At 41.1% G+C, this 26129-nt stretch overlaps 1 protein-coding gene across 4 annotated transcripts in view; it reads left to right on the top strand.

The window, feature by feature from the left end:
• The window catches only part of ror2 (receptor tyrosine kinase-like orphan receptor 2), a 295023-nt gene that overhangs the window by 255025 nt on the left and 13869 nt on the right, over window positions 1-26129 (top strand). For all 4 annotated transcript variants that reach the window (XM_073071935.1, XM_073071920.1, XM_073071915.1 and 1 more), the window contains 3 exons: window positions 5959-6246; window positions 9258-9294; window positions 23269-23396. In XM_073071935.1, the coding sequence (XP_072928036.1) occupies window positions 5959-6246; window positions 9258-9294; window positions 23269-23396 (453 nt within the window). The remainder of the gene's footprint in view (window positions 1-5958; window positions 6247-9257; window positions 9295-23268; window positions 23397-26129) is intronic.

Raw genomic sequence — 26129 nt, 5'->3', positions numbered from 1 at the left:
TATTGTCTTGGTGGGGTGGGGGAGTTGAGGGAGAGATCATCCAAGTGATAATGATTAAAGACAAAGGCACTGGAGCACTAGTGTTGTTTTGATACAGCCATACAGGGCTTTCACAAGGCCACAACTGGAATATTGTTCACTTACAATCTCTCAATTTTTTTTTATTTACAAGACTTAAGGAGGCCATTTGGCCCATTGAGTCTCTGCTGGCTCTTGGATCCCTTTCCTCCATATATTTCCCTATAACACATTCACTCTTACATATCCATCAACATAATCGCGCCCTTCTTGCCCGCCTTTTTTTCTTCTTCCATACTAAGATGGGGAACTTTGTCATTGAAACACAATGGGATTTGCTCTTCTTCTTAACTCCACAGAGAGCATGTCTTTTCTGAAAAGCAAACACGAGGAAATCTGCAGATGCTGGAAACTCAAGCAACACACACAAAATGCTGGTGGAACGCAGCAGGCCGGGCAGCATCTATTGGGAGAAGCACTGTCGACGTTTCGGGCCGAGACCCTTCATCAGGATCTATAGATGCTGCCTGGCATGCTGCGTTCCACCAGCATTTTGTGCGTGTTGCATGTCTTTTCTGATTATGTTCTTCTGAGAGGAAGAGAGCCTCATGAGTAAATGTTGTAACAATATTCTCCTGGAAAATATTGGTGTCTGTAATTATAGGCAGCATAACTATCTTCATGTTTTGATTGATCAAAACAGCTTTATAAAGGATCAATCTTAATGAACTTGTCTGAATTATTTTCTTTGCAGAATCGTCGTTGAATCTGTAAAAAAAATTTATAACATTTCCTTGTTAATCAAGGTTGATCCTCGTTCAACTGATGGCAAACAATTGTCCAGGCTAATAAAGTGGCTAACTGGCAGGTGATAAACTGTGTTAATTGGCAAGCAATCAGACAGTTTGTCCAAGAGGCTGCGGCAGCTCATAGCATGTCTAAGTATGATGGACAGAATGCCTCAAAACCAACTTCCTCACAACCAGACAAATGATCTCAACAACTCAGTTTGGTCCTTAAGCTTTTTAGATCACTACTGAGCCTGTTTTGTTGGCTGTTCTCTGAGCCTGGAAACCTGTTTGCCAGTTGATTTCAATGTGTTGCTAGATTGTTCTTTTCTTTAATGCATCTAGGATACTCAATTTCTGGAAAAAAAAACGTTTGAATGCATCCCAAAGCATCAATAAGCCCACATTCTTAACCAAGTGTTTTTTATATCACTTAGGAATTTGTTGGAAGTAGAATGAGATTGAATCTTCTTTGCAATGTGCATTGATTAAATTCTGATTTGGCTGTTATGCCCAGAGATCTAATCAAGGCAGCCAGCCATCATAGTTTAGGAATAAAACACATGTGGGGAATAGATTGCAAGTGCTGCAACTGAGAAAGAAATTTGTCCTTATTAATTACATGTGGAAAGCATCAATCTCTGCTCATGTTCTCCAGTTAGGTGATGGGCCTTAGTTTGATTTCTGCACTGCACAGGTAGCACCTGCTGTTCATTGCACTTGTCCACAGACTTGCAATTAACTATTGCGATGTAGCTTAAATGAAAATAATTTACTGTTGGGTCACCTTGCACAACCGTTTATTGTGACTTTTTGGTAAGTAGAGATTGTAAGCTGACCTGGGCTAGAAATTATTAAGATTTTTTTTTTTTAAATGGCTTAAAAATGGTTATAAAAATAAATTACATCTATCTTGTTCCTGTGTATATTTTATACTCTTCATTTTAGGATAAATTAAAGTGTTTAAAATGCATAATAAACATAGTGATTTTTTTTTCTTTTCTGGTTTACAACACTCAAAATTTAAAATATCACCGCTGTTGTCCGACTGGGAAGCTTGAGCTCTTTGAATTCAGTGTCAGGTAGTGGGACATCCATGCCACTCTGATTGCTCGGTCCTTGTGTGCAGCTTAAGATTAGCAGGGTTGACGCAATCGCTGTGCCCTGGCACATTGCAGTGTGAACAGTAGAGCAAGCCAGGTCGTGAACAAAAGATGCTATCAAACATTCTGCTATTTATCAGATAAGGTTCCATAGGTCTGTCCTGCATATCTGTATTCCTTTAGTGATGCTCCTTCTTCCAGCTGCCAAATATCACAATTTCTGTTTGTCAGAAATGCCCTCCATCTGGGCTGAAAGCTGTAATTTAAATTACAGTAAACTCATCCATTACCTGCTTGTTCAACATCCCCATGATTAAGCACTCATTGTGGCTGTGGTTTCCTATCTCTCTTCAAACGTTAAGTTCACTGTGAAATATTAATAATATGTGTGATGGATATTCACTTTCCTGGGCCGGAGAGGCTTGTTACTAACCTCAGCTTTCTAGTACAGCAGCATGAACTTTCCAGAGGATCAGAGTTGTTTGTAACAAAGTTAAAATTCTAATAAATATTCCCTGCTCAACTACTTGTTGTAAAGAAGAATCAGTATTCAGTTCTTAATGTAAATTGCAAGCTGTAATCTGTCTAAAGCTAAAAGGACATCTGGGCTAGCTGCTAAGGTATGTGATTTGCAAAGTGAAGTGACCATGTGTCCTCTTGTCTGCATTAGCTAAATGTAAGACAACGGGGCTAAGTTAATTGGCCTGCATTAAATCAGGCAACTACAGCCAAGTTTTTTACACCATTGTCTTCAGAAGCTCTTAGGCCAACTGTATCAATGACTTTGTCCCAGCAAAGGAATCTGGGAAACATCACCTGATGATGACATCATCTAGTAGAAAACTGTACAAATATTAGGAAACATTGGGGATTGTTAGGAATGATGGGGACAATGACAGAAAGATGGAGACAGAAGAACTAGAATTGATTCCTCAGCTTTCGGTTTCTGTGACTACTCATTCATATGCAATTTGTTGGTATGTTCTTTTAGTTCATTAGAAGTGTACCTGTGTTTGGAAATTCTTTGTAGTTGGTAAATCTTTAGTAATTTGGAAATCTTTTATAAATCTGAAACAGTTTTTTTTTAAAGAACTATTTGTCCAAATTTAAATGAGTCATTAAAAATAAAATAAGCTGTATTTTAACTACATTTGCTGAAGTATCTCCTCCTTGACAGGGAGGAGGGACCCATCATTCAGGTGGGAATTGGCAGCTAGAGAATGCCGTAGAAACTAGACAAGGAAGTAAGCTGGTTCATTGAAGAGTAGGTGGATACAATATAATCTTCCCTTTATGTACCTGTGGATCAGAATCAGTATCCGGTTAATATTACAGGCTTAGAGTATGTTATGAAATTTGTTGTTCAGCAACAGTACATTGCAATACATAATAAAAACTAAATACCGTAAGAAGGATATTTTTAAGTTAAATAAGTAGTGCAGAAAGAGGAAAGAAGTGAAGTAGTGTTCGTGGGTTCACTCTCCATTCATAAATCTGATGGCAGTGGGGAAGATGCTATTCCTGAAACATTGAGTGTGTGCATTTGGGCTCCTTGTGCCACCTCCCTGTTGGTAGCAATGAGAGGAGGGCATGTCCTGGGTGGGATTCTTAATGATGGATACCACCTTTTTGAGGCATCTGATCCACAATCGATTCTTTGATCTCACTGTGCAGGGTTGTTGCTGTGACACCGTTCAACCAGCTGATTGAGTTTGCTCCTGTTTGCCTCCTTGTCACCGCCTGAAATTCTGCCAACAATAGTTATGTCATCAACAAATTTATAGATGGCATTTGAGCTGTGCCTCGCCAGTCAATGGATGTAGAGAGAGTGGAGCAGTGAGCTAAGCACATATCCTTGAGGTGTGCTAGTGTTGATTATCAGCGAGGTGGAGACGTTATTTCCAATCCGCCCAGGCCAGTGAGGAAGTCGAGGATCCAGTTGCAGAGGGAGGTACAGAGGCCCAGCTTCTGGAGCTTTTTTGATCCCAACTGTAGGAATGATAGTGTTGAATGCCGATCTGTAGTCAGTAAACTGCAGCCTGACATAGATATTAGTATTGCCCAGGTGATGCAAGGCTGGGTTAAGAGCCAATGAGATCGCATCGCTGTAGGCCTATTGTAGACTGTGGGTCCAGATCCTTGCTCGCGCAGGAGTTGGTTCTAGCCATAACCAACCTCCGAAAGCACCTCATCACCGTAAATGTGAATGCTACTGAACGAGTCATTCAGGCAGCTCACCCTGCTCTTCTTGGGCACTACTATGATTTTGCCTTTTTGAAGCAGGTGGAAACTTCCAACTGTAGCAATGATAGGTTGAAAATGTCACTGAACACCCCCACCAGTTGGTTGGCGCAGGTTTGCAAAGCCTACCAGGTACACCATTGGGGCCTGTTGCCTTGTGAGGGTTCACCCTCTTGAAAGACATGTTGACATTGGCCTCTGAAACAGAGACCACTGGGTCACCTGATGCTGCAGGTATCCTCAAGGCTGTAGTTTTATTCTCCCTTTTGAAGTGTGTATAAAAGGCATTGACTGCCATTCGTGATGTTGGATTTCATTTTGTAGGAAGTAATGGCCTGCAAACCCCTGCCTGAGTTAACATGCATCTGGTTCTGCCTCTAACCTCAGTCAGAATTGTTCTCTTGTTCTTGAGCTATCCCTCTGTAAATTGTACCTGGGCTTCTTGTACAGTCCTGAATCACCAGGCATCCGTACCTCAGATCTAGCCCTCAGCAGACTGCTTGTCTCCGGGTTCATCCATGGCTTTTGATTTGGGTATTATAGTACGCTGTCGTAAACACACTCATCCACACAGGATTTAATGAAGTCAGTGACAACCATGCCATATTTATTCAGACTTGAAGATGAATTCCTGAATACTGTCCAGTCTACTGACTCAAAGCTGTCCTGTAAACACTCCTGTGCCTCCTTTGTCAATTCTTTCTTGTTCCTCACCACTGACATGGGAAATCTATAGAAACATAGAAAACCGTCAGCGCAATACAGGCCCTTTGGCCCACAAAGTTGTGCCGAACGTGTCCCTACCTTAGAAATTACTAGTGTTACCCATAGCCATCTATTTTTCTAAGCTCCATATACCTATCCAAAAGTCTCTTAAAAGACCCTATCGTATCCACCTCCACCACCTTTGCCGGCAGCCCATTCCACGCACTCACGACTCTCTGTGTAAAAAAAAAAACAAACAAACAAACCTACCCCTGACATCTCCTCTGTACCTACTCCCAAGCTCTTTAAACCTGTCCCCTCTTGTGGCAGCCATTTCAGCCCTGGGAAAAATCCTCTGACTATTCACATGACCAATGCCTTTTATCATCTTATACACCTCTATCAGGTCACCTCTCGTCCTCCGTCGCTCCAAGGAGAAAAAGCCGAGTTCACTCAAACTGTTTTCATAAGGCATGCTCCCCAATCCAGGCAACATCCTTGTAAATCTCCTCTGCACCCTTTCTATATTGAATAGAGCTTAAAATCTTCTTTTGAGTTTATGGTTTTGCAGACAGGAAGTCCAATGCCATCATATGTGTAATGTCTTAAAATGTGTATCAAAAACATATTGGGGTATCAATAGGAATAACGTGTAACGATCCAAAAATTCAGCCAGTCTCTAGGGTTGTTGACTTTTAGACTTGTATTGAACATATAAGAGTGAATCTACTATAATAATTTAGTTTTTAATGATATCTGTCCAGTCATGAAATGCAGTCTGATCATGAAGTTTGTTGTACAGTCTCCCAGAGAGGGATCTTTTGTTTTGTTGTAATCTATCACTAATAGCTTTGTCTTTCATTTCTCAATGCTATATAGATCAAATTCCCTGTCAACTTAACGTGGAATTTTTGCACATGTTTGTCTAGTTTCTTCCCTTGTGACCTCGAGCATGTTTCTGATCTAATGTTTATAGCCAGCTAACTGTATTCTGCGGCTTTTATAGAATTAAGTTAAAATTGATTAGGTGCTGTGAAATTTGAAACATCTCCTTATGCAGCTTGAGACTTTTGAACTAATTGTTTCTTACTTTTGTTTTCCAGGTTATTTTCTGACCTTCCTGGCCCCTGTGAATAATATCACAATAGTACAAGGCCAGACAGCTACCTTGCACTGCAAGGTTGCCGGGAATCCACTTCCAAGCATAAGATGGCTGAAAAATGATGCACCCGTGTTTCAGGAAGCAAGGCGAATCACAATAAGGAAAACTGAATATGGTTCCCGACTACGAATTCAAGATCTGGATACGACTGACACAGGCTACTACCAGTGTGTTGCATCTAACGGGAATAAAACCATCACAGCCACTGGGGTACTATATGTGAAACTTGGTGTGTGATTTTTTTTTTAAACATATGCATATACAATAGACCTTGTGTGTGAACATTTTATGCTCCCTGTCAGGAACTGTGGTATAAATTGCTTAAGAGGTCAGGTGGTATCTGTGGAGAGAGAAACGATTAACATTTCAGGCCAAGGACTGCAAATTAGAATGAAGGATCTGCAATGTGAAACATTAACTTTGTTTCTCTCTCTACAGAGAAAAAGAGAAACATTCCGAAGCTGCCTGGCCTACTGAATGTTTCCATCATTTTATGTTTTTGTCTCGGATTTCAAGCAATGCAGATATTTTGATTTCTGTTGAATTGCTTGTTTTCTTTCCAGATATCTTGTTGCTCCTAAATGGGAGTGGCTGATTTTTTTGCAATCTAGCTGCTGACTAAAAATTCCTCAATATACTTATTAGTGGTTCTGCCCAATAAGTTCTGACCCAAGACCAAGAATTAGAACTGATTGTCCCCAAAGCCAACCCAATCCTCTTATACAGAAAGGAGATTAGCTCCACAGACTAAAAACAAGACCAATGAAAAGATATGAAGAAGATATCTAGACTGCAATCTGCATCTGGAATTACCAAACTTAGTGCAGCATATAAACAAGCTGTTCTTGTTGACTTCTCATCAAGTTGGGAAACAGACAAGGACAAGGTTTATAAGATGATTGATCAACTGTAAGGAGAGAATCAATGCAGGCAGCACCATTCCACAGTCACATAAACGATTTCAGGTGAACAAAATCGAAGCCTGGTTGATTTTGTTTCCCCTGGGCTTCATGTGTTTGGGATTTAGTTAGTTAGGTAGAGTGAGAACATACCACATCCCTTTTTAGAATTAGAGTCAGGTTTAATATCACCAGCATATGCAGCAGCAGTACAATCCAATACATGGTAATATAGAAAAAATAAATAATGAATGAGTTGCAGTACATGTATATTAAATAGTTACATTAAAAATAATAGTGCAAAAACAGAATTAATTAAAAAAGTGAGGTAGTGTTCATGGGTTCAATGTCCATTTAGAAATTGGATGGCAGAGGGGAAGAAGCTGTTCCTGAATCACTGAGTGTGTGCCTTCAGGCTTCTGTACCTCCTTCCTGATGGTAATGATGAGAAGAGGGCATGATGGGGGCCCTTGATGATGGAGCTCGCCTTTCTGAAGCACCGCTCCTTGAGGATGTCTTGGAAATTACAAAGGCTAGTTTCCACGGTGGAGCTGAATAATTTTAGAACTTTCTGTAGTTTCTGTTGATCCTGTGCTGTAGCCCGCCCCTCCCCCACCCCACCAGACAGTGATGCAGCCTGTCAGAATGTTGTCCATGCTGAAAAATGTCAGTCTTGTCAAAATAAAACCAGATTTCTTGCTTGTGAGGAAATTACATGTAGTACACAGAACCTGATGCATGGCCACTAACAGTAAAAACATAAGTTACTGGAAATAATCAGTAGATGAGGTGGTAGTTGTGGAGGAAAAAGAAACGTAATGTATCAGGTTGATACCCTTTCACAAATGTTATCTGATCAAAGTATCTCCAACATTATAAGCTTTTGTTTTTTGCTGTCTAGCATTTCTTTTTGTTTTTTAAAGCCATCAGTAGATTGCAGGTGTAAAGGTCAGACACTTGTCTTTTGCATCTTATTTACTATACTTTGCCAGGATGGAGCGGTATTAAACTAACTTGCATGATTCATGTGGAGTGTGGTACATGGTTATCTCTTCAGGTCAAAACTTATCATCAGAGATATACTGAGCTGTTTCTTGAGGTATTTGTCGTAATTTGGTTTGGTCAATATATTTTATTTTCCCATTCAGGTCATCTTTATTAGATTCTTGACAAGTGTTAGTTAATTAATAATTCAGTAAATAATATCAGGATCTGGGTCAACACAGTAAGTGTGAGGTAAAAGGACAAAAATAAACTCAATTGTTGCTGACTCTACCTTCTCCTTGGCACTTTGATTTTGTTTTACACTATCTACATATGTAGCCCATCTCTGATCCAATATCTTGTCATCCCCTTCCACACATTTCAGTCAAGCAGCTAGTTAATACTTACCTCTCTCTATCTTCTTCTAATCCACTATGGTATCCAATCTGGTCCTCTAAAGTTCCATCTCCTACTATGCACACACTTCACCCGCCATATTCCCTCCCCCATCTGGTTCCATCTGTCCTGTATTTCTCCCTTAATAGTTCCCATTATCATCTTCCTAACTTAACAGATTCAGGCACTTGTAGCCTTAGTGTCATTCCACTCATCCTTCACCCTTCCTTAATCCATTGATCACCTACAGGAATCCTCCCCCTTTCCCCCTCATAACAGCTATCTTCTCCACTCTCTATCCTTGTGCAGGGTCTCAATCCAAAATGTCAACTGTGACCTCCATCCCATCTCCATCAGATACTGTCCGACCCACTGACATCCTCCAATGTTTTGCATCTTTAAAATTGTGATGAAGAGTTTAATGATGGTCAAACAACCAATATGGAACTAAAAATTTGTTTCTACAAGTGATCTCATTCATTCAGATTTCAATTACGGTTAGAAATTCTAAAATTAAATAAAACCACTTTTTTAAATCCTAACTCTCTTTCATTTCTTAGTAGCATCTTCCTTCCATGTGTCATTTGACATTTAATTAAATATTCAATTTAATATTTCCTGTTGTGGACATTGCTTTGTCTCAGTGAGTATTTTTCACTCTGATTAAAGAGGAAATGTAATTTTGCTTGTTGTATTCACAAATATAACAGAGAGTAATGTGCTATTTCGCCTCTAATTACTTTAAGTCACAATGCAAATATCCACAACTTTTCCATGGATAAGTGTCTTCATGATGCATGGCCGTCACTCGCTCTTGTCAGACAGCAAAATTCTGTGCCAGGAGGAAACCTCTTCAGACAACTACCCTTCAACTGTTCTTAATACTATGGACTATGTTACTTTACAAATTTTTCAATAATTTGTTAGATAGTCATTTTGATTTTGTATTCTTTTCTTACAGGTCAGTCTCCTACTCACAGTCCACATCACAGTTCACAGTAAGTATGGCTAGCCGATGAGCTGACGTTTTATATATAAATTTAATGTCTTTTGCAAACATTAGAACTTTTTGTTTTGTTTACCTACTTCCAACTTGAGCTATGGTGGGTGATTTAATTTATAATGTGTGAGTTTAAAACGGTGGGCAACATCTTCTTGTGACAGCCTCCCACAATCATACAGTTGAAGTGATCATCATGCAAAAAACTTTGTGGGCAACAAACGATGTTCCTCAGAGTTTGCTTCCTCCTCCAATTCTTTCTTCCCTACCTCATCAGATATTTGTTTTCTGCACTTGAGTTGGCAAAAGGTTTAGAACTACAGTTTTATTTAGTGTCGACCCTCATTTGTCTTTTTGCCTCTGTTTGTTTGATTTTAATCATTGGGAAAGGTACATAAATGGCAAGTAATCACACATTGTAGTTATTTATTTTTGTTAATTCCAATTACACAAACTTGTTTTACTTTTGTTACTGGACTAATCTACCAGAAGTAACACCTGTTAAGGGAGTGTTCCAGCCTGATGCTAAAGAGTCTGTGTTTTGAGTTTGTGTGGAATTTTCTGTCTGAACAAAAATATTCTGCAACAAATCCTCAATTCTTACAGTTTATTTTTTTTCCTTTTGGCTTCAATGTCTTGGGTTAATTCTTTCATTACATGGGCCTTGTTCAGTACAGCCGCCACCCTCAAACTGCCAAATGATATTTGTTGGTTTTGGCAGCTTCCATTTCTGACAGCCTGGCAACGCCGATCTTAAAGTGGACCCAATCTTGGAGGGCTAGGTGTACAAGAGGTCAAAGGGAAAAGGCTGAAACAAAGGCTTCATTTCATTCACATGTAATTCATCTCCATAAGGAGTTGAAATAAGAGTATACAGTTCCAGCCAAGACCAGCTTCTATTATTGAAGTGAATTTTTTCGTTTCTACTACTTTAACCTTATTGTGCTGATGTGGAATGGCACTCCTTTTGTGCTTTGGTCTTGTGACTCCTGGATGATGATTCATTGCCCCATTTGTGCGGAGGAATCATTTCCCAATTTTTCCATGTTTATTCTGTAGGATGGTTTCAAAGCCCTGGCAAGCAATACTGGAATGACCATGCATCAGCAAAATCTAATCTACTGATGTACAGGAAATGTGAATGCAGTTTGAATAAATTTGTGTGCATCTGGCTACAGCCAAAACTGGAATGGTAGGGAGTAGAATTAAGAGAGGGTGCCATTTGCTGGAGCAAAAATTTAAATTGGGATGTGATCCTGTTAAAAACTGTGAATATGACTGATAGAAGAGCAAGGAAACATATTAGAGACTAATAATGTGGAAAAAGAAAAAGCATGAAATTTATAAGCAGATTTCAGAGACTGTAATATATATTTTGTTATAATAATAAGGACTATTTATCTATGGAAATACCTTGATAAGGGAAAATATGGTGAAAGGGGTCTGTATTTTACTACCATGAGTCACAACGCCAGGAAAAGATCAAATGTCAATAATCCTTTTTTCCTATCTATCTCAAAAATCTCACCAATTCTAATCGTGAAATATTGTTTCAAAGAATGTGCTCACTAAACATCAGAACTAGCTTTAATGTCCTGATTTTTCAGCTTAAAAAAATTTTCTCTTAAAAATTCAACCATTGTCCTGTTCAGCCTTTGTGGAAATCACACAATTTCTGTGCCTGTGTTCAACAAAACAAACTCGTGTTTCAGAATATTGTATAATCTGCCAAGAGATCTCTCTGATTCATTTGTTGCACTTTAGTGTTACAGGTTATTACTGAACCAGTGGCAACCACAGTTGTGGAAGTTTTTTAGTTATTTATCATAGTAATTGTAACTTGATAGATAAAGCCATAATTCATTTAGTGGGTGTATTGGCTAATATCCATACTGAAGATTATAATAATCAATATTATTTGTTTAGAACCTTGTATTGGAGTTTATTCATTCCCCATTGAATTAAATAAGCCAATATAAATAAATGCTGCTGTTGTCATTGATACCAAAACACAATTCAAGAACAATGGAATCATTTTTAAATTTTTCAAACAGAAGAGATTTGCTCATCTCTTTCCTGAGAACTGCTGGTGCCTCCTGGCTCATGTACAGAACAAATAGATCAGCAAATGAACTTAACTTCTTTCACATATTGACTGCACCACTTTTATTTTAAACAAATAGAAGCTCATTGTATTGAATTATAAAGCAAATGCACCCAGAAAGAAAGTGCCATAATTCTAATTGGAGAGCCAGTTGTAACAGTTTATCTTTCCCTCAGTAGAATTTGTTTTTATCCTTTACTGGATCACCATCCATCTTGGAGATGAATCATTCCATAATTTTTGTATTGTATAATCCACTAGATAACTTAATGCTTTGAGACAATATACAAGCTAGCTTAGTTAACTACATTCAATGCCCACAGTGTTGTCTCCCCGACAGTGGCACAACCAAGTGCAGATTGGACGTCTGCTTTGCAGAACATTTCCATTCGGTCCACAACAGTGAACTTGTGTTTCCAGGTGTCTGTAACTGTAGCACTCCCCCCCCCCCCCCCCCCATGCTTTTGAGTGTGGTCTCTGGTCTCTTCGTACTTCAGCAAAGCCCAAATGTGAGTTCAAAGAGCAACATCTTTTGGTGTAACTAGATACAATAATGACCTTTGAGACCCAACAGTGGATTCAACAATTTCAAATAACCATCTTGTCCAGATTGCATTGCAGCTGGCCAGTTCTGATGAAGGATCATCTCTGCCAAAAGTAGTGAGGCTTCAGCATACAGAATATGACCACATTGGTTTTCGGTTTGAGTCAGTTGACTACAGTATTGCTTGGGGTAGAGTGAATTTCAGCGAATTGAACTCTTAGCAAACATAAAAGTCCTGATGTAGAGTTTTAACTGTGTTTGAATCCAACAGAAACAAGAGATCTCACACTGTAACATGAATTAGAAAGGAAAGTTAATTAGAAAGTTTAGTTAAAAAATGAGGCGGCGCAGCACGGCAGCAGCGGCCTTTCAGACCTGGTGTTACTTTAATTTAATTTTCTATTTTACGTTTGATAAGTTGGATCACCATCATTCCATAATTTTTGTATTTTCTTGTATAATCCACTAGATAGTTTGATACACAATTTTCGATTAGGGCACATGGATAACAGAGCGGCTATCTACCATCGCCAGATACTACTACAATACAGAGATCGCCCAAAAACAAACCTCCACAAAGATCTGCTGGCTGAATTACGCAACGTCGGCTTGCTGAGGGAATCGGGCCTACAGTCCCCGGAGTCGCTTGATGCTGGTAGCCGGAGGTGGGGATGTCGTAAGCGGTGTGCGTGGAAGCGGAAGCGAGGTGAGCAGGCAGAAGTCCGTGCCAGGCTCAAAGCAAACCCTAGCCGGCCGGCTCTCCCGTCCATTCTGCTCTCCAATGTCCGCTCCCTGGACAATAAAATGGACTACATCCAACTCCCAACGTAATACTCGGCGGGAGTAGAGTTTGCTCTGCATATGTCTTCACAGAGACATGGCTCACTGATGGGATTTCGGATGCTGCCATCCAGCTATACGGGCTCGCCTTGTTTCGTTCGGACAGAGATGCAGCTGTCTCCGGTAAGGTCCGCGGTGGCGGTGTCTGTGTTTATATTGACACGGAATGGTGTGAGAACTCTGTGCTGGTTTCCAGACACTGCTCATCATTAGTGGAGTTTGTGGCAGTTCGATGCAGACCATTTTATTTGCCATGGGAATTCACCTCTGTCCTTATATTCGGTGTCTACATTCCCCCCAGCGCTAAGGAGGCGCTCTGTGACCTGTACGGGGCTATTAGCGAACTGCAGAACGCACACCCTGTTTATTGTCGTCGGTGATTTTAACCACGCGAACCTTAAGTCAGTGCTCCCCAAATTCCATCAGTATGTGGACTTTGCAACGAGGGGGGAGAACGCATTGGACCTGGTTTACACAAACATCCCCGACGCGTACTGGGCAGAGCCCCGTCCCCACCTCGGATACTCAGACCACATCTCTGTTGTGCTAATCCCAGCATACAGACCGCTCATCAGGCGCTCCAGACCAGTTCGGAAGCAGGTGAAAACCTGGCCAGCAGGAGCCATCTCTGCTCTTCAAGACTGCTTTGAGAACACTGACTGGCACATGTTCAGGGAGGCTTCAACCGATGGCGACTCTACCAACTTAGAGGAGTACACAGCATCAGTGACCAGCTACATCAGCAAGTGCATTGATGATGTTACTCTGTCCAAGACCATCACTATACGCGCTAACCAGAAGCCGTGGATGACCGCAGAGGTGCGTGCGCTGCTGAGGTCCCGCGACTCCGCCTTCAGATCAGGCGACAAGGCAGCTCTAACAACAGCAAGGGCCAAACTGTCCCGAGCCATCAGAGGGGCAAAGCCCAGCTAATCCACAGTTACTTCCAGGACAGCAGCGACACGCGGTGCATGTGGAAGGGCATCCAGGACATCACCAATTACAAGTCTGTGCAGGTGATGCCTCCCTCCCAAATGCGCTGAATAACTTCTACGCCCGGTTTGAGGCGGAAAATGACATGGCGGCGAGGAAGTCCACCCCTCCTGCGAATGACCAGGTGCTGTGTCTCTCTGTAGCCGTTGTGAGAAGAACCCTGTACAGGGTCAACCCATGGAAGGCTGCTGGACCAGACAACATCCCTGGTAGAGTGCTCAGAGGATGTGCACACCAGCTAGCAGATGTTCTCACTGACATCTTCAACATCTCCCTGAGCAGCGCCACCATTCCAACGTGCTTCAAGGCCGCCACCATCATCCCCGTGCCAAAGAAGACTTCAGTGTCCTGCCTAAATGACTACCGTCCCGTTGCACTTACATCCATCATCATGAAGTGTTTCGAGAGGCTTGTCATGAGGCATATCAAGACCCTGCTGCCCCCCTCACTGGACCCCCTGCAGTTTGCGTACCGTCCCAACCGCTCAACAGATGACACCATTGCCACCACCCTCCACCTGGCCCTAACCCACCTGGACAAAAAAGACACATACGTTCGGATGCTGTTCATAGACTTTAGTTCAGCATTCAACACAATCATCCCTCAGAAACTGATTGGAAAGCTGAGCCTATTGGGCCTGAACACCTCCCTCTGCAACTGGATCCTAGACTTCCTGACTGGGAGACCTCAGTCAGTCCGGATCGGGAGCAGCATCTCCAACACCATCACACTGAGCACGGGGGCTCCCCAGGGCAGTGTGCTCAGTCCACTGCTGTTCACTCTGCTGACCCACGACTGTGCTGCAACACACAGCTCGAACCACATCATCAAGTTCGCCGATGACACCACCGTGGTGGGTCTCATCAGCAAGAACGACGAGTCAGCTTACAGAGAGGAGGTGCAGCGGCTAACGGACTGGTGCAGAGCCAACAACCTGTCTCTTAATGTGAACAAAACAAAAGAGATGGTTGTTGACTTCAGGAGGGCACGGAGCAACCACTCCCCGCTGAACATCGACGGCTCCTCTGTAGAGATTGTAAAGAGCACCAAATTTCTTGGTGTTCACCTGGCGGAGAATCTCACCTGGTCCCTCAACACCAGCTCCATAGCACAGAAAGCCCAGCAGCGTCTCGACTTTTTGCAAAGGCTGAGGAAAGTCCATCTCCCACCCCCCATCCTCATCACATTCTACAGGGGTTGTATTGAGAGCATCCTGAGCAACTGTATCACTGCCTGGTTCGGGAATTGCATCATCTTGGATCGCAAGAACCTGCAGCGGATAGTGAGGTCAGCTGAGAAGATCATCGGGGTCTCTCTTCCTGCCATCACGGACATTTACACTACACGCTGCATCCGCAAAGGAAACAGCATTATGAAGGACCCCATGCACCCATCATACAATCTCTTCTCCCTCCTGCCGTCTGGGAAAAGGCTCCAAAGCATTCGGGCTCTTACGACCAGACTATGTAACAGTTTCTTCCCCCAAGCTATCAGACTCCTCAATACCGGAAGCCTGGACTGACACCTTGCCCTACTGTCCTGTTTATTATTTATTGTAATGCCTGCACTGTTTTTGTGCACCTTATGCAGTCCAGTGTAGGTCTGTAGTCTAGTGTAGCTTTCTCTGTGTTGTGTTTTTTTTTATTACGTAGTTCAGTCTAGTTTTTTATACTGTGTCATGTAAACCATGGTCCTGAAAAACGTCGTCTCATTTTTACGATGCACTGTACCAGCAGTTATGGTCGAAATGACAATAAAAGTTGACTTGACTTGACTTGAAATGTATATCATACTAAACAAATCTTCTAGGTTTTATACTTTTGATTTGAATATCATTTTAAAAGTATTCAATGAGTCAGGGATTTCTTTCCTGGTCGACAAGGTCACTAACATTATGAGCATTATGCAATTGGCTGCATCCAGTTTTTCTCTACCTATCCAGTTGGGCTGAAGGGCCTGATTCTGTGCTGTGTGACTGACTGCACCAGTTACCTGTTTAAAACAAAAGTACTGCAGAAACATGATGGGCCACTAAACCCTCAGTCACTCCTGACTAGCACTGTTTGTGCTCTCCCTCTGTGGCTTTTCTCATATCTGCACCCTAACAGGGTACAGCAATGTACCAAACAATGCGAAGAAATGAACGTAAAAAGTCCCTGCAAACACATTTCTCTCTCTCATTAGGTGCATCTTCCCACTTTGTAAACCAGTGCTATTGCTGCAACTGTGATTTGTGTTAATAATTGACATTAAGGAATTGGCATGCAAGGGTAACATTTATTGCACATCCTTAATGCTACCTCAGGACGTTATTTTTGTGATCAGATCTCTGGAATGGAGTGAGTTCACAACCTCTGCGAAAAGAAAGTTTCCAACTGGGAAACCCAAAAGTCATCAGTGACCTCCTTAGATTAATTTCTGATCCTAGCCCGTGATTCCAGATTGCATTACCGAATTGAAAAACACAAGCTGTTATGGTGTAGATTTGAAGCCACAGTTTATCAGTTAAAATAGTAAATTATTAGTACTTGTCTTTCTGTCATCTAAATTTTATCTCTGTGAAAGGAACAGATCGTCTTGCCAACTCGAGAAATAGTTGTTTGCTATCATTTTGCTGCCTGAACAAGTGTTTACTACGAGATGCCTCAGTCATTCCCATAGTACTGAGGGAGACTCATGTTGGACCGAACCGCTGGCAAACACTCACTTTCCATCTTGTACATTTTATATAATCTGCAGAGGATGACCGGGTAAGAAAGTTCAACAGGTCATGGATGTTTTCAATTCAAGCATTCTTCTTCTCCCCAGATGTCCTGTGCTATTTCTCATCCACATGGTGTCCCGTGGTGAAAACATTCTCATGTCTCGTGTACTGGGCAGATGCAGATCAGTCCTCCCCGCTGCTCTCAAATTCTTTTGTCTTTGATTTGTCACACTTCATACCCAATCTCTAATATTAGGTGAGCAGAAATGTTCTCTGTCATTGTCCTTCACGTGAGGACATCTGGCTGGTTGCATCATTTGGTATGGAGGGGCCACTGCACAGGATTGGGAAAAAGCTTCAGGGGGTTGTAAACTCAGCTGGCTCCATCACGGGCACTTGCCTCCCTACCTACGAGGATATCTTCAAAATGCAATAGCTCCAAAAGGTGGCATCTGGCATTAAGGAACCCCCATCACCCAGGACATGCCTTCTTCTCATTACTAACATCAGAGAGGAGGTAATGGATCCTGAAGGCTCAACATTTTATGAACAGCTTTCTCCCCTCCGCTATCAGATCTCTGAAATACAATAGAGGTCACAGGTTTTATTGCTTTTTTTGCACTACTTATTTAAATTATTTAATACATATATTTCTTACAATTTATAGAATGCTTATATATTGTGCTGTACTACTGCTGTAAAACAAAACATTTCATGACATATGCCAATGATGATAAACCTGATTCTGATTCTGAAACTTGCCATCTTCACCTGCATGTAGGTGACTCCAGACTTGCTTTAAGACAGACAGGTGACAAATGATTTGCTCCAGACAGGTTTAAGGTGCTGAGGAGTAGGTACAGAGGAGATGTCAGGGATAAGTTCTTTACTCAGAGAGTGGTAAAGGCGTGGAATGGGCTGCCGGCAACAGTGGTGGAGGCAGATACGATAGGGTCTTTTAAGAGACTTTTGGATAGGCACATGGAGCTTAGAAAAATAGAGGGGTATGGGTAAGCCTAGTAATTTCTAAGGTAGGGACATGTTTGGCACAACTTTGTGGGCCGAAGGTCCTGTATCGTGCTGTAGGTTTTCTGTGTTTCTATGCTCGACATTTAATTGACTTGTAAATGTCCTATGAATATCTGGTAAGGTACACACTCAGTTGTACCTTAACATTGCATTCAGCAAGAGAGGATATAACTGGGAGAATCACCTGGCATCAACCTAAGCGACAAATTCAGAAAACCGCACCCAACCCAGTCTTCCTCATAAACATCTGACTTTGGCACTGTCATTGGAAGGGCTGACATGCAGACTGCTCAACACAAACATGAAGCAATCATACTCACGGAAACATACTTAGCAGACAATCTGCCAAACTCCTCCATCATAGTCCCTGGTAGGTCCGCCGGTGAAGCAGGGACAGTACGATGGTATACGGGAAGCCACTACTTCCTCTCCTCCCTCAATTTAGTAATCAGTTCTCCTCCATGGTGAACAACACTTCAAAGAGACACAGAAAGGAGTTGAGGCTCAGAATATTTTCTGGAGGGAGCGTTTCAGTGCCAACCGCTGGGAGCGGCCTGGTAGCACCACGACTGACTGTGCACTCCCGAAGCACATCACTGTGGACACGATGGCTGCTGATGCTGGAACCTGGGGCAGCAAGCTGCGGCAGAACTCAGCATCCGCGGAGGAAAATGGACAGCTGGTGTCTCAGGTCAGGACCCTTGATCTGGACTGTCCAGATAGATCCCGATGATCCAGTCAGTGATGGTGAGGATGAAGTCAAGTAGTAATAAGAGTCACAGAAAAGTACGACGCTGAAACAGTCCATTTGGCCCATCTAGTCTGTGCCAAACCGTTTAAACTGCCTACTCCCATCAACCTATACCGGGACCATAGCACTGCATACCCCACCATCCATGCACCTGTCCAAACTTCTCATAAACATTGAAATCGAGCTTGTGCTGGCAGCTCGTTCCACACGTTCGTGCCTCTCTTGGTGAAGAAGTTTCCCTTCTTGTTCCCCTTAATATTTTCACCTTTCATCCTTAATCCATGACCTCTAGTTGTAATCCCACCCATCCTCACTGGAAGAAGCCGACTTGCATTTACCCTATCTAAACCCCTCATCATTTTGTATACCTCTATCAATTCTCCCCTCAATTTTTTTTTTACCTTTATATATTCACTCTTTCCTATGATTCAAGTCCTCCAGGCCCAGCAACATCCTTGTAAATGTTCTCTTATTTACATCTTTCCTGTTAGGAGCTGACAAGTGTTCCCTGCTTCTTATTGGTTCGTTCATTACTTGTCACAAACCCAGTTAAGCAGTTAAAAGCAAAGTGCTGCAGGAAATTGGTGCAGCGTCTGTGGAGGGAACTGTTCCGGCATGTCTGTCCAGGACATACTGACAGAAGCAACTGCGACGCATCCTTGTTGAAATAACGTCACATTTTCACACTGACGGCGTGTGGCGCCACGACCGTCGCTAAATAGGACAGATTCAGAACAGACCTGGCAGCTCAGAATAATCTTCTGTGAGGTGCTGTGGGCCATCAGCTCTGCAAACATACGCAGTGCTACCATCTCGTGGCCTGGCCTATCCTTCACTCTACCATTGCAGTCATTCCAGGGGGTCAGCTCTGGCTCAGTGAGGAGTGTAGACGGGAATGTTGAGAGCCACACCTGCTATGACTGAAAGTGAGGTGCGAAGCCAGCGAAGCTGTAACACGAAAATACTGTATATTTCTGCTCAGCAGAATACAGGTTTCCCCCGCAATCCGAAGGTAGAGCGTTCCTACGAAACCGTTTGTAATCCGAAATGTCGTAAATCGAAGAAGCAATTACCATTAATTTATATGGGAAAAATTTTTGAGCATTCCCAGACCCCAAAAAAACCTACCAAATCAAAGCAGATAACATATAAAACCTAAAATAACACTAAAATATAGTAAAAGCAGGAATGATATAAGTATACACCCCGTATAAAGTAGAAATATTTTAGGTACGGTGTAGTTTCACTTATCAAACTCGGGAAAACAGCGAGCCAAAATCGATTTGGAGAAAAAAAAATCGGCACGTACGCACATACACACATGCGCAAACAACTGCCTGCACTAGGCTTCACGATCATAGTAGTCTTTCTCGGGGTAAACACACGTATAAAGTAGGCGTCTTTTTTCGTAAAAGCGAAAATGCTCTTTGGTTAGCGAAAACAGGTACTAATGTAAGTCTTTCGTAACAGCGAGTTGTCGTAAAGCGAACGTTCGAAAAGCGGGGGCCACCTGTAACCAGTCGCAGCGGTCTGAGCTAAATGATCTTACACCCCACACTTCAGATCAAAGTTCTAGTCCTACTGCACTGACTGAATGTTGGTGCGTATTAGCACCATTGACAGGAGGGGGCTGTTCCAAGACTGCCCCATCCTCAGCAATGCTAGGACCTAGCACTGGAATGCTAGCTGCAAGACAGAAGAATTTACAACCCTCCCAAGGCTTTTGCCATGTAGTTCACTGTATGTAACATAAAGGAATGGCTCTGATCACTGGATACAGGGCCAGACACACCCCAGCTGTAGGATTTCAGAGCAGAACTAGTTTATTCTCGAGTCAAGTTGTTCCACCACAGTTACAACCCTGGCATCCACATATTATCATCCAGCTATATTCTGTTCACCAAAAAAAAAATGCAAATCCAATCTGGCTCACTACTGCCTGATCAACATATCTCAATCATCAACAAAATGAGGAAAGCTGAAAGATGTCACTAACAGTAGTGTTAAACAACAAGTCTCACCAATAATGTGGTTGTCAATGCCTAATGTAGGTTTCCCAGGACAGTGCAATTCCAGACTTCAAGACAGCATTTTACCGAGCATTCCATCAAGGCACCTCCATAAATGCCTGGCCAGGAGAGAATTCTCCAATATTTGAATAATTCTTTGCACAAAGGAAGATAGTTGTTGGAGAAATGCCATCCCAGCTGCAGGATATTACTGCAGGAGATTCTCAGGGTGGTGATCTAAACCCTAATTACTTCACCCATGACTTTCCTTCCAACATAAGGTTAAATATGGAAATATTTGCTGATGATTGTGTAGGGTTCAACCTATTTTCAGTCTCTCATGAATGAAGCATGCTATGCATACCTACAGTAAAACCTAAACAGTTTACTGGCAAGTTACGATGTCTGAAGATATCTTTACAAGCAGTTCTGACACAAGAGAATTCTTAGTATAGAATTTCACTTTATGTTTTTGAATAACAAACGGAATTTGAAAATGGATCTTAAATTTAACTTCTGTCCTGCTGTTAGTAGACCCTTGAACAGACCTTTAGTACGATAAGATGGACGCTTGGCCTTACAATCTACTTCATTATAATCTTGCACTTTATTGTTTACCCTCACTGCACTCTTTCGGTGATTTTTACACTTTATTCTGCTTTGTAATTGTTCTATCTTACTCTAGTTTAATGCACTGTTTAATGATTTGATCTGTCTACGCAGTATGCAAGACAAGTTTTTCACTCTTAGTACATGTCACAATAATAAGCCAATACCAACAGTTATTTCTGTATAACATGCGAATTGTTTTACATAGGTTTCGAAATAGTTTCAAAAAGATGTCATTGGCAGTGGATATGCAATGCTTAAAATTTAAAGGAATATTTCTTAATTCTCAACCTATTCAAAGTCAGATAAAGCACCCATCTAATTAAATCTTCCTGTCTACTACCTGGGATTCGTACAGTTTCCAGCTGAGGGTTTTATGCTGCCCATTTTGTAGCATGTTGGACCCTTTAATCTAGAGCAGGAAGACATGAATGATGTAGAAATATCTGCTGAAGCAGATGGTAATAAAATTAATGACAAAATCCTCTAATCATGCTGTTCACGAAATTTCTGGGGCTGATACAGACCATAAAATGGTAAAAACATCTGGTAAACAATCAATTGTAAAATATAAATAATAATTCCTTGAATTTTAATTATGAAAAACATTATTTGCTGTCAGTGTAATGACATAATGGATGGTTATTAAATGTTAGCATTTGTTTCTTTATACAGGTTTCACCTGCTATTTGAAGGTAGAGCGTTCCTATGAAATAGTTCTTAAGCCAGAATGTTGTAAAGTGAAGAAGCAATTACCATTTACTTATATGGGAAAAATTTGTGAGTGTTCGCAGACCCAAAAAATAACCTACCAAATCAAGCCAAATAACACATAAAACCTAAAATAACAGTAACATATAGTAAAAGCAGGAATGATCTGATAAATACACAGCCTATCTAAAGTGGGAATACTTTTCTGTAATTATTGCAGCACTGTCCACCGTAGCGAAAATCTCATGCAAGTGCTCTCAGCAGAAAGACTCGGTACAAGCGCTCTCGGCAGAAAGACTCGGTACAAGCGCTCTCGGCAGAAAGACTCGGTACAAGCGCTCTCGGCAGCACATGCAGCAAAAACACTCGGTACAAGCGCTCTCGGCAGAAAGACTCGGTACAAGCGCTCTCAGCAGCACTCGCGGCAAAAACACTCGGCGCAAGCGGTCTCGGCAGAAACACTCTCTGCGGTAACCTTTAAGCTATGAAACTGCCCAATCATACCAAATAACACATAAAAATACACAGCCTATATAAAGTAGAAAGAATGTACATCCAGTGTAGTTTCACTTACCGGAATCGGGAAGACAGTGAGCACACTGTTGGTGTGTTAGGCTGAATCGTCAGAAGTTGGGGTGGTGGGAGGTAGAGGAGACTGGGGTGTCATCTCATCATCGTCTGTTTCCATCAGGGCAGGCAGGTCACATTCTTCTATGTCTGCCTGCCTCGATGTTGAAGGTCAAGTTTCATCGCCTGTTGTGGCTGATGTGGAAGGCTTGAAAAACGACGGTGCTTGACTGCTTAGCCTCGTGCATTTTTCTATCATACACTTCTTTGTAAGCACTCAAACCATCCTGCAAATATGCCCTAAACCTACGTACCTTTTCACAATTAAAGTCATACTTTTCTGCAATCATTGCAACTTTGTCTATCACAGCAAAAATCTGACGCAATTGCTTCACGTTCAGTTCCTGGACAACTTCACTTTCGGGCCGTTCGCTACTGCGTTCGACTTCAATTGTTATCCTTTCCTCTTCATCAGCCCTTCATCTATCAGTTCTTGGTCATGGGATGTCAAAACCTCTTCAGCATCATCTTCATCAACTTCCACAAACCCTTAGCCAAACTCACTATATCCTTACTTCATCACCACTATTGAAACGCTTTATTATGTCTAGTTTTACGGTAAGTGTAACACCCTTACGCGCTCTTTTAGGCTCTTCCGATACCTTAGAACTCATCTTGCTAATGGATGCCAAAAATAAATTGACACAAAACACAGATGCTCACAGGCACGTGTTTAAGCAATACCGGCTAGAATACAGTTCCGGGGGGAGGAGCTCGGCTGCTCAGGGTGAGCGCTGCCTTTTTCGTAACAGTGAAAACACCTTCTGTAACTAATGTAGGTCTTTCGTAACAGCGAGGTGTCGTAAAGCGAACGTTTGAAAAACGGGGGACACCTGTACATGCTACTCAAAATCTCAATATCTGATCGCTTGGATAAGTTTAAATGAAATGTATGATACGAGGGGCTGTCAGGAGAGATGCAGATTTTTAATCCAGCTCTCATATTATGGAATCTGTGCATCACTGGGTGCAATGAATTAGCAAGAGCAGGAAGCATACCATTCCTTTGACATTCCTCGAATAGTCTTGAGCAAAATGTTTTTTTTTGCAGCGATGATGACAATGAAGATGGATTCTGCCAGCCATACAGAGGAATTGCCTGTGCCCGATTCATTGGAAACCAGAGCATTTATGTTGATTCCCTCCAGATGCAGGGAGAAATTGAAAACCGAATTACTGGTAAGCGTTGTATACCCCTATCACAAGCAATTAGCTATCTGTAATTCGCATTGAAAAGGGAACACCACCTTTTTTAATCAAAACTAGCTGCAAGATAAGCCCCTCATCATTCATGTTTAAAAATGTCCAGATACATTGTTTGTTCTTAATCTTTGAAATGATATTTATACTATTGTGCATGCCACACAGACTGATTGTCTACATGTTCAAACAAAAAGCATTTTTCTGTGACATTTCTTTCTCTGCTTTGAACTCCAGCCACTGCTTGTTGAAATAGCTGTACTTTCTCTTTCAGTTCATTAAGGTCCTGTTTAGCAATGTAGGACTAGCCTGGAGATGTATCACTAAATTCAGAGGAATAAATATCATCATTGAAAAATTTTTGAAATCATATTTCTTGAACTCTTTGATGGCACGTCTGTTGATAAGAGCCACACAATTTAAAAGGTGAAACAAAAACAAAGTAAAGTGCTGTAGTTTGTTGTGCACTCTTACTATCACATATACTATCTTTTAGTGATGTTATCTGGGCTTGATTTGACTCTGTCTCCCACAGTGTGGGTCAAAAGCACCAATCTTTCCTTTCCTAACAAGCCTGCCAGATTGCAATACCATTCATGCCTTTATATATAGGAAAGAAGTTTACATAAAATGCTCAAGGGATGTACAGAGTTGCAATTTATCCTGGCAAGAACAAAATTGTGTCTTTTGTGATCTGCCAGTCCATTTATCCTTTTATTTAAACTTTGTGGTGAAGAAGATCATACAGTATGTAAATCAGCTTTTTTGCATTTTAACACAAAAGTCAAATTTCACCCCATTTTTTTATTTCAATAAAATGCTTGCTGAACAATTTTAACATGATGTGGATGCTACTGTATTGTCAGCAATTACTTTTAAGCATAAAAAAATAAACAAATTGTAATTGTGCAAAATAGAGTCCCTGAAAATTCCAGATTTTCCCTTTGAGAATAAAATTAGTGCTTTAGTCACATTTTCTGATTCTTAAGATTTGCGGAATTTAATTTTAGTTATGAAGTATTCCTCCACTCCCTTCATAAAATGGAAAGAAGTATGACACTTACGGAAGAGAATGAACATTCAATGCTTTAGGCCAAGGCGAAATGTTGATTGTTTATTCTCCTTCATAGATGCTGCCCGACGTTCTGAGTTCCTCCACCATTTTGTGTGTGTTGCTCTGGACTTCCAGCATCTACAGAAGCTCTTGTGTCTATGACATCTGTGCTTTGCTTTTGACTTTGTCTTATCCGTTTTCTCTTTCTACTGTTTCCTAGCCAGCCTCTTTTTCTCTTGCTATGTATGTACAAGTCTTCAATGAAAATGTTTTTGCTAAGATTGGAATACAAATATAACAGACACTGCTTTCAGTGCTGTGAACTATTTAACAAATGTCTTTTCTGATATGACTAAGGTGTCTTCAGATTAATTCCAATAAGTATAACAAGTTCATTTTTCAAGACTGAATATTTGATAGATTATCCTTGAAATATGTATTTCCTGTGTTGAGCAAGGTATGATAACAAGGGGCCACTGTGCTGACAATATGAATGCAGGGATGAATATTCACTTTCTGTAGCATAGAGACACCATATGGTAAAGAGAAGCAATTGCTGCCTTGTAGATATTTTGAGACATGGTAATTAAATATTGCTTGAACCAATAAATGAAATCAAAGGAAAAGAAATTGATTTATTGGCATGCTTTCAAAGAATGAAGATATAAAATTGTTGGGAATTATGATTTTAAATTTTTTGGGTTTTATTTTTGTAATGCATTAAAATTAGTTGGGGATGTTTAATATGAAGTGCTGTCAGCGCCTTGCATGTTATGAATCTTTATTTGTGTTTTTAATGGACTAAATGAGGCTAATAAACTTTGTCAGCAGCCACTGGCACTACTGGCTGGGTTGAAATGCATAAAATCTGGCCCCTTTACAGATTCATGTGAATTTAAAAGTGGGATACCTTTTGAGGATTTTGGCTGCCTTTAACCTCAAGCCAACAACTTTGAAAAGTACTACACACAACATTCTGGTGGAACTCAGCAAGACAGGCAACATCTGTGGAGGGGAATAAACTGATGATGTTTCAGGCCGAGATGCCTCATCAGGACTGGACCATTTTATTCTGTTTAGTCCCCTCCATAGACGCTGGCCGACTTGCTGAGTTCCTCCACCATTTTGTGTGTGTTACTCAAGTTTGCCAGCGTATGCAGAATCCCTCGTGTTTATAAATTTTGAGAAGCTTGTGTGGAAGAAGTTATCTTTCATATGAATAGCAAAATAATACTGCTTTCATTTGTTTTGCATTAGACTAGTTGAATCTGAGCAATTAGCATTTATACCAGCAACATTAAATTGATCAACCGTTGGATCATTTTTAACAAGTATGTGCTGTTTAGAAGTCTGTAAATTGCAACTGTCCTTGGTGGGAATTCACTCTTTAAAAAAATTGGTTGAACTTTCTGTAAAGAAAACCACTATTGTATATGTCATTTTGCTTTATTATCGAAGTTCACTATCTAAAACTTTAAATTTATACTTTGTTTCCCAATGCTGCTTGTTCACTGAAATTTTTTATCTCTATTCCAAAGGCTAATATTACTGATATTAGATATTTTCACTTTAGACCAGTTGACACTTAAAGATGGTGCAATAATCAAATGAAGGTGAAATACTGTATAAAGCTGGGTGCAATTATATTATTGTAGTAT

Source organism: Hemitrygon akajei, chromosome 2, assembly GCF_048418815.1.
Source record: "Hemitrygon akajei chromosome 2, sHemAka1.3, whole genome shotgun sequence".
NCBI lineage: Eukaryota > Metazoa > Chordata > Chondrichthyes > Myliobatiformes > Dasyatidae > Hemitrygon > Hemitrygon akajei.
Note: the sequence above shows the minus strand (reverse complement) of the source record. Positions and strands in the feature narration are given on the sequence as shown.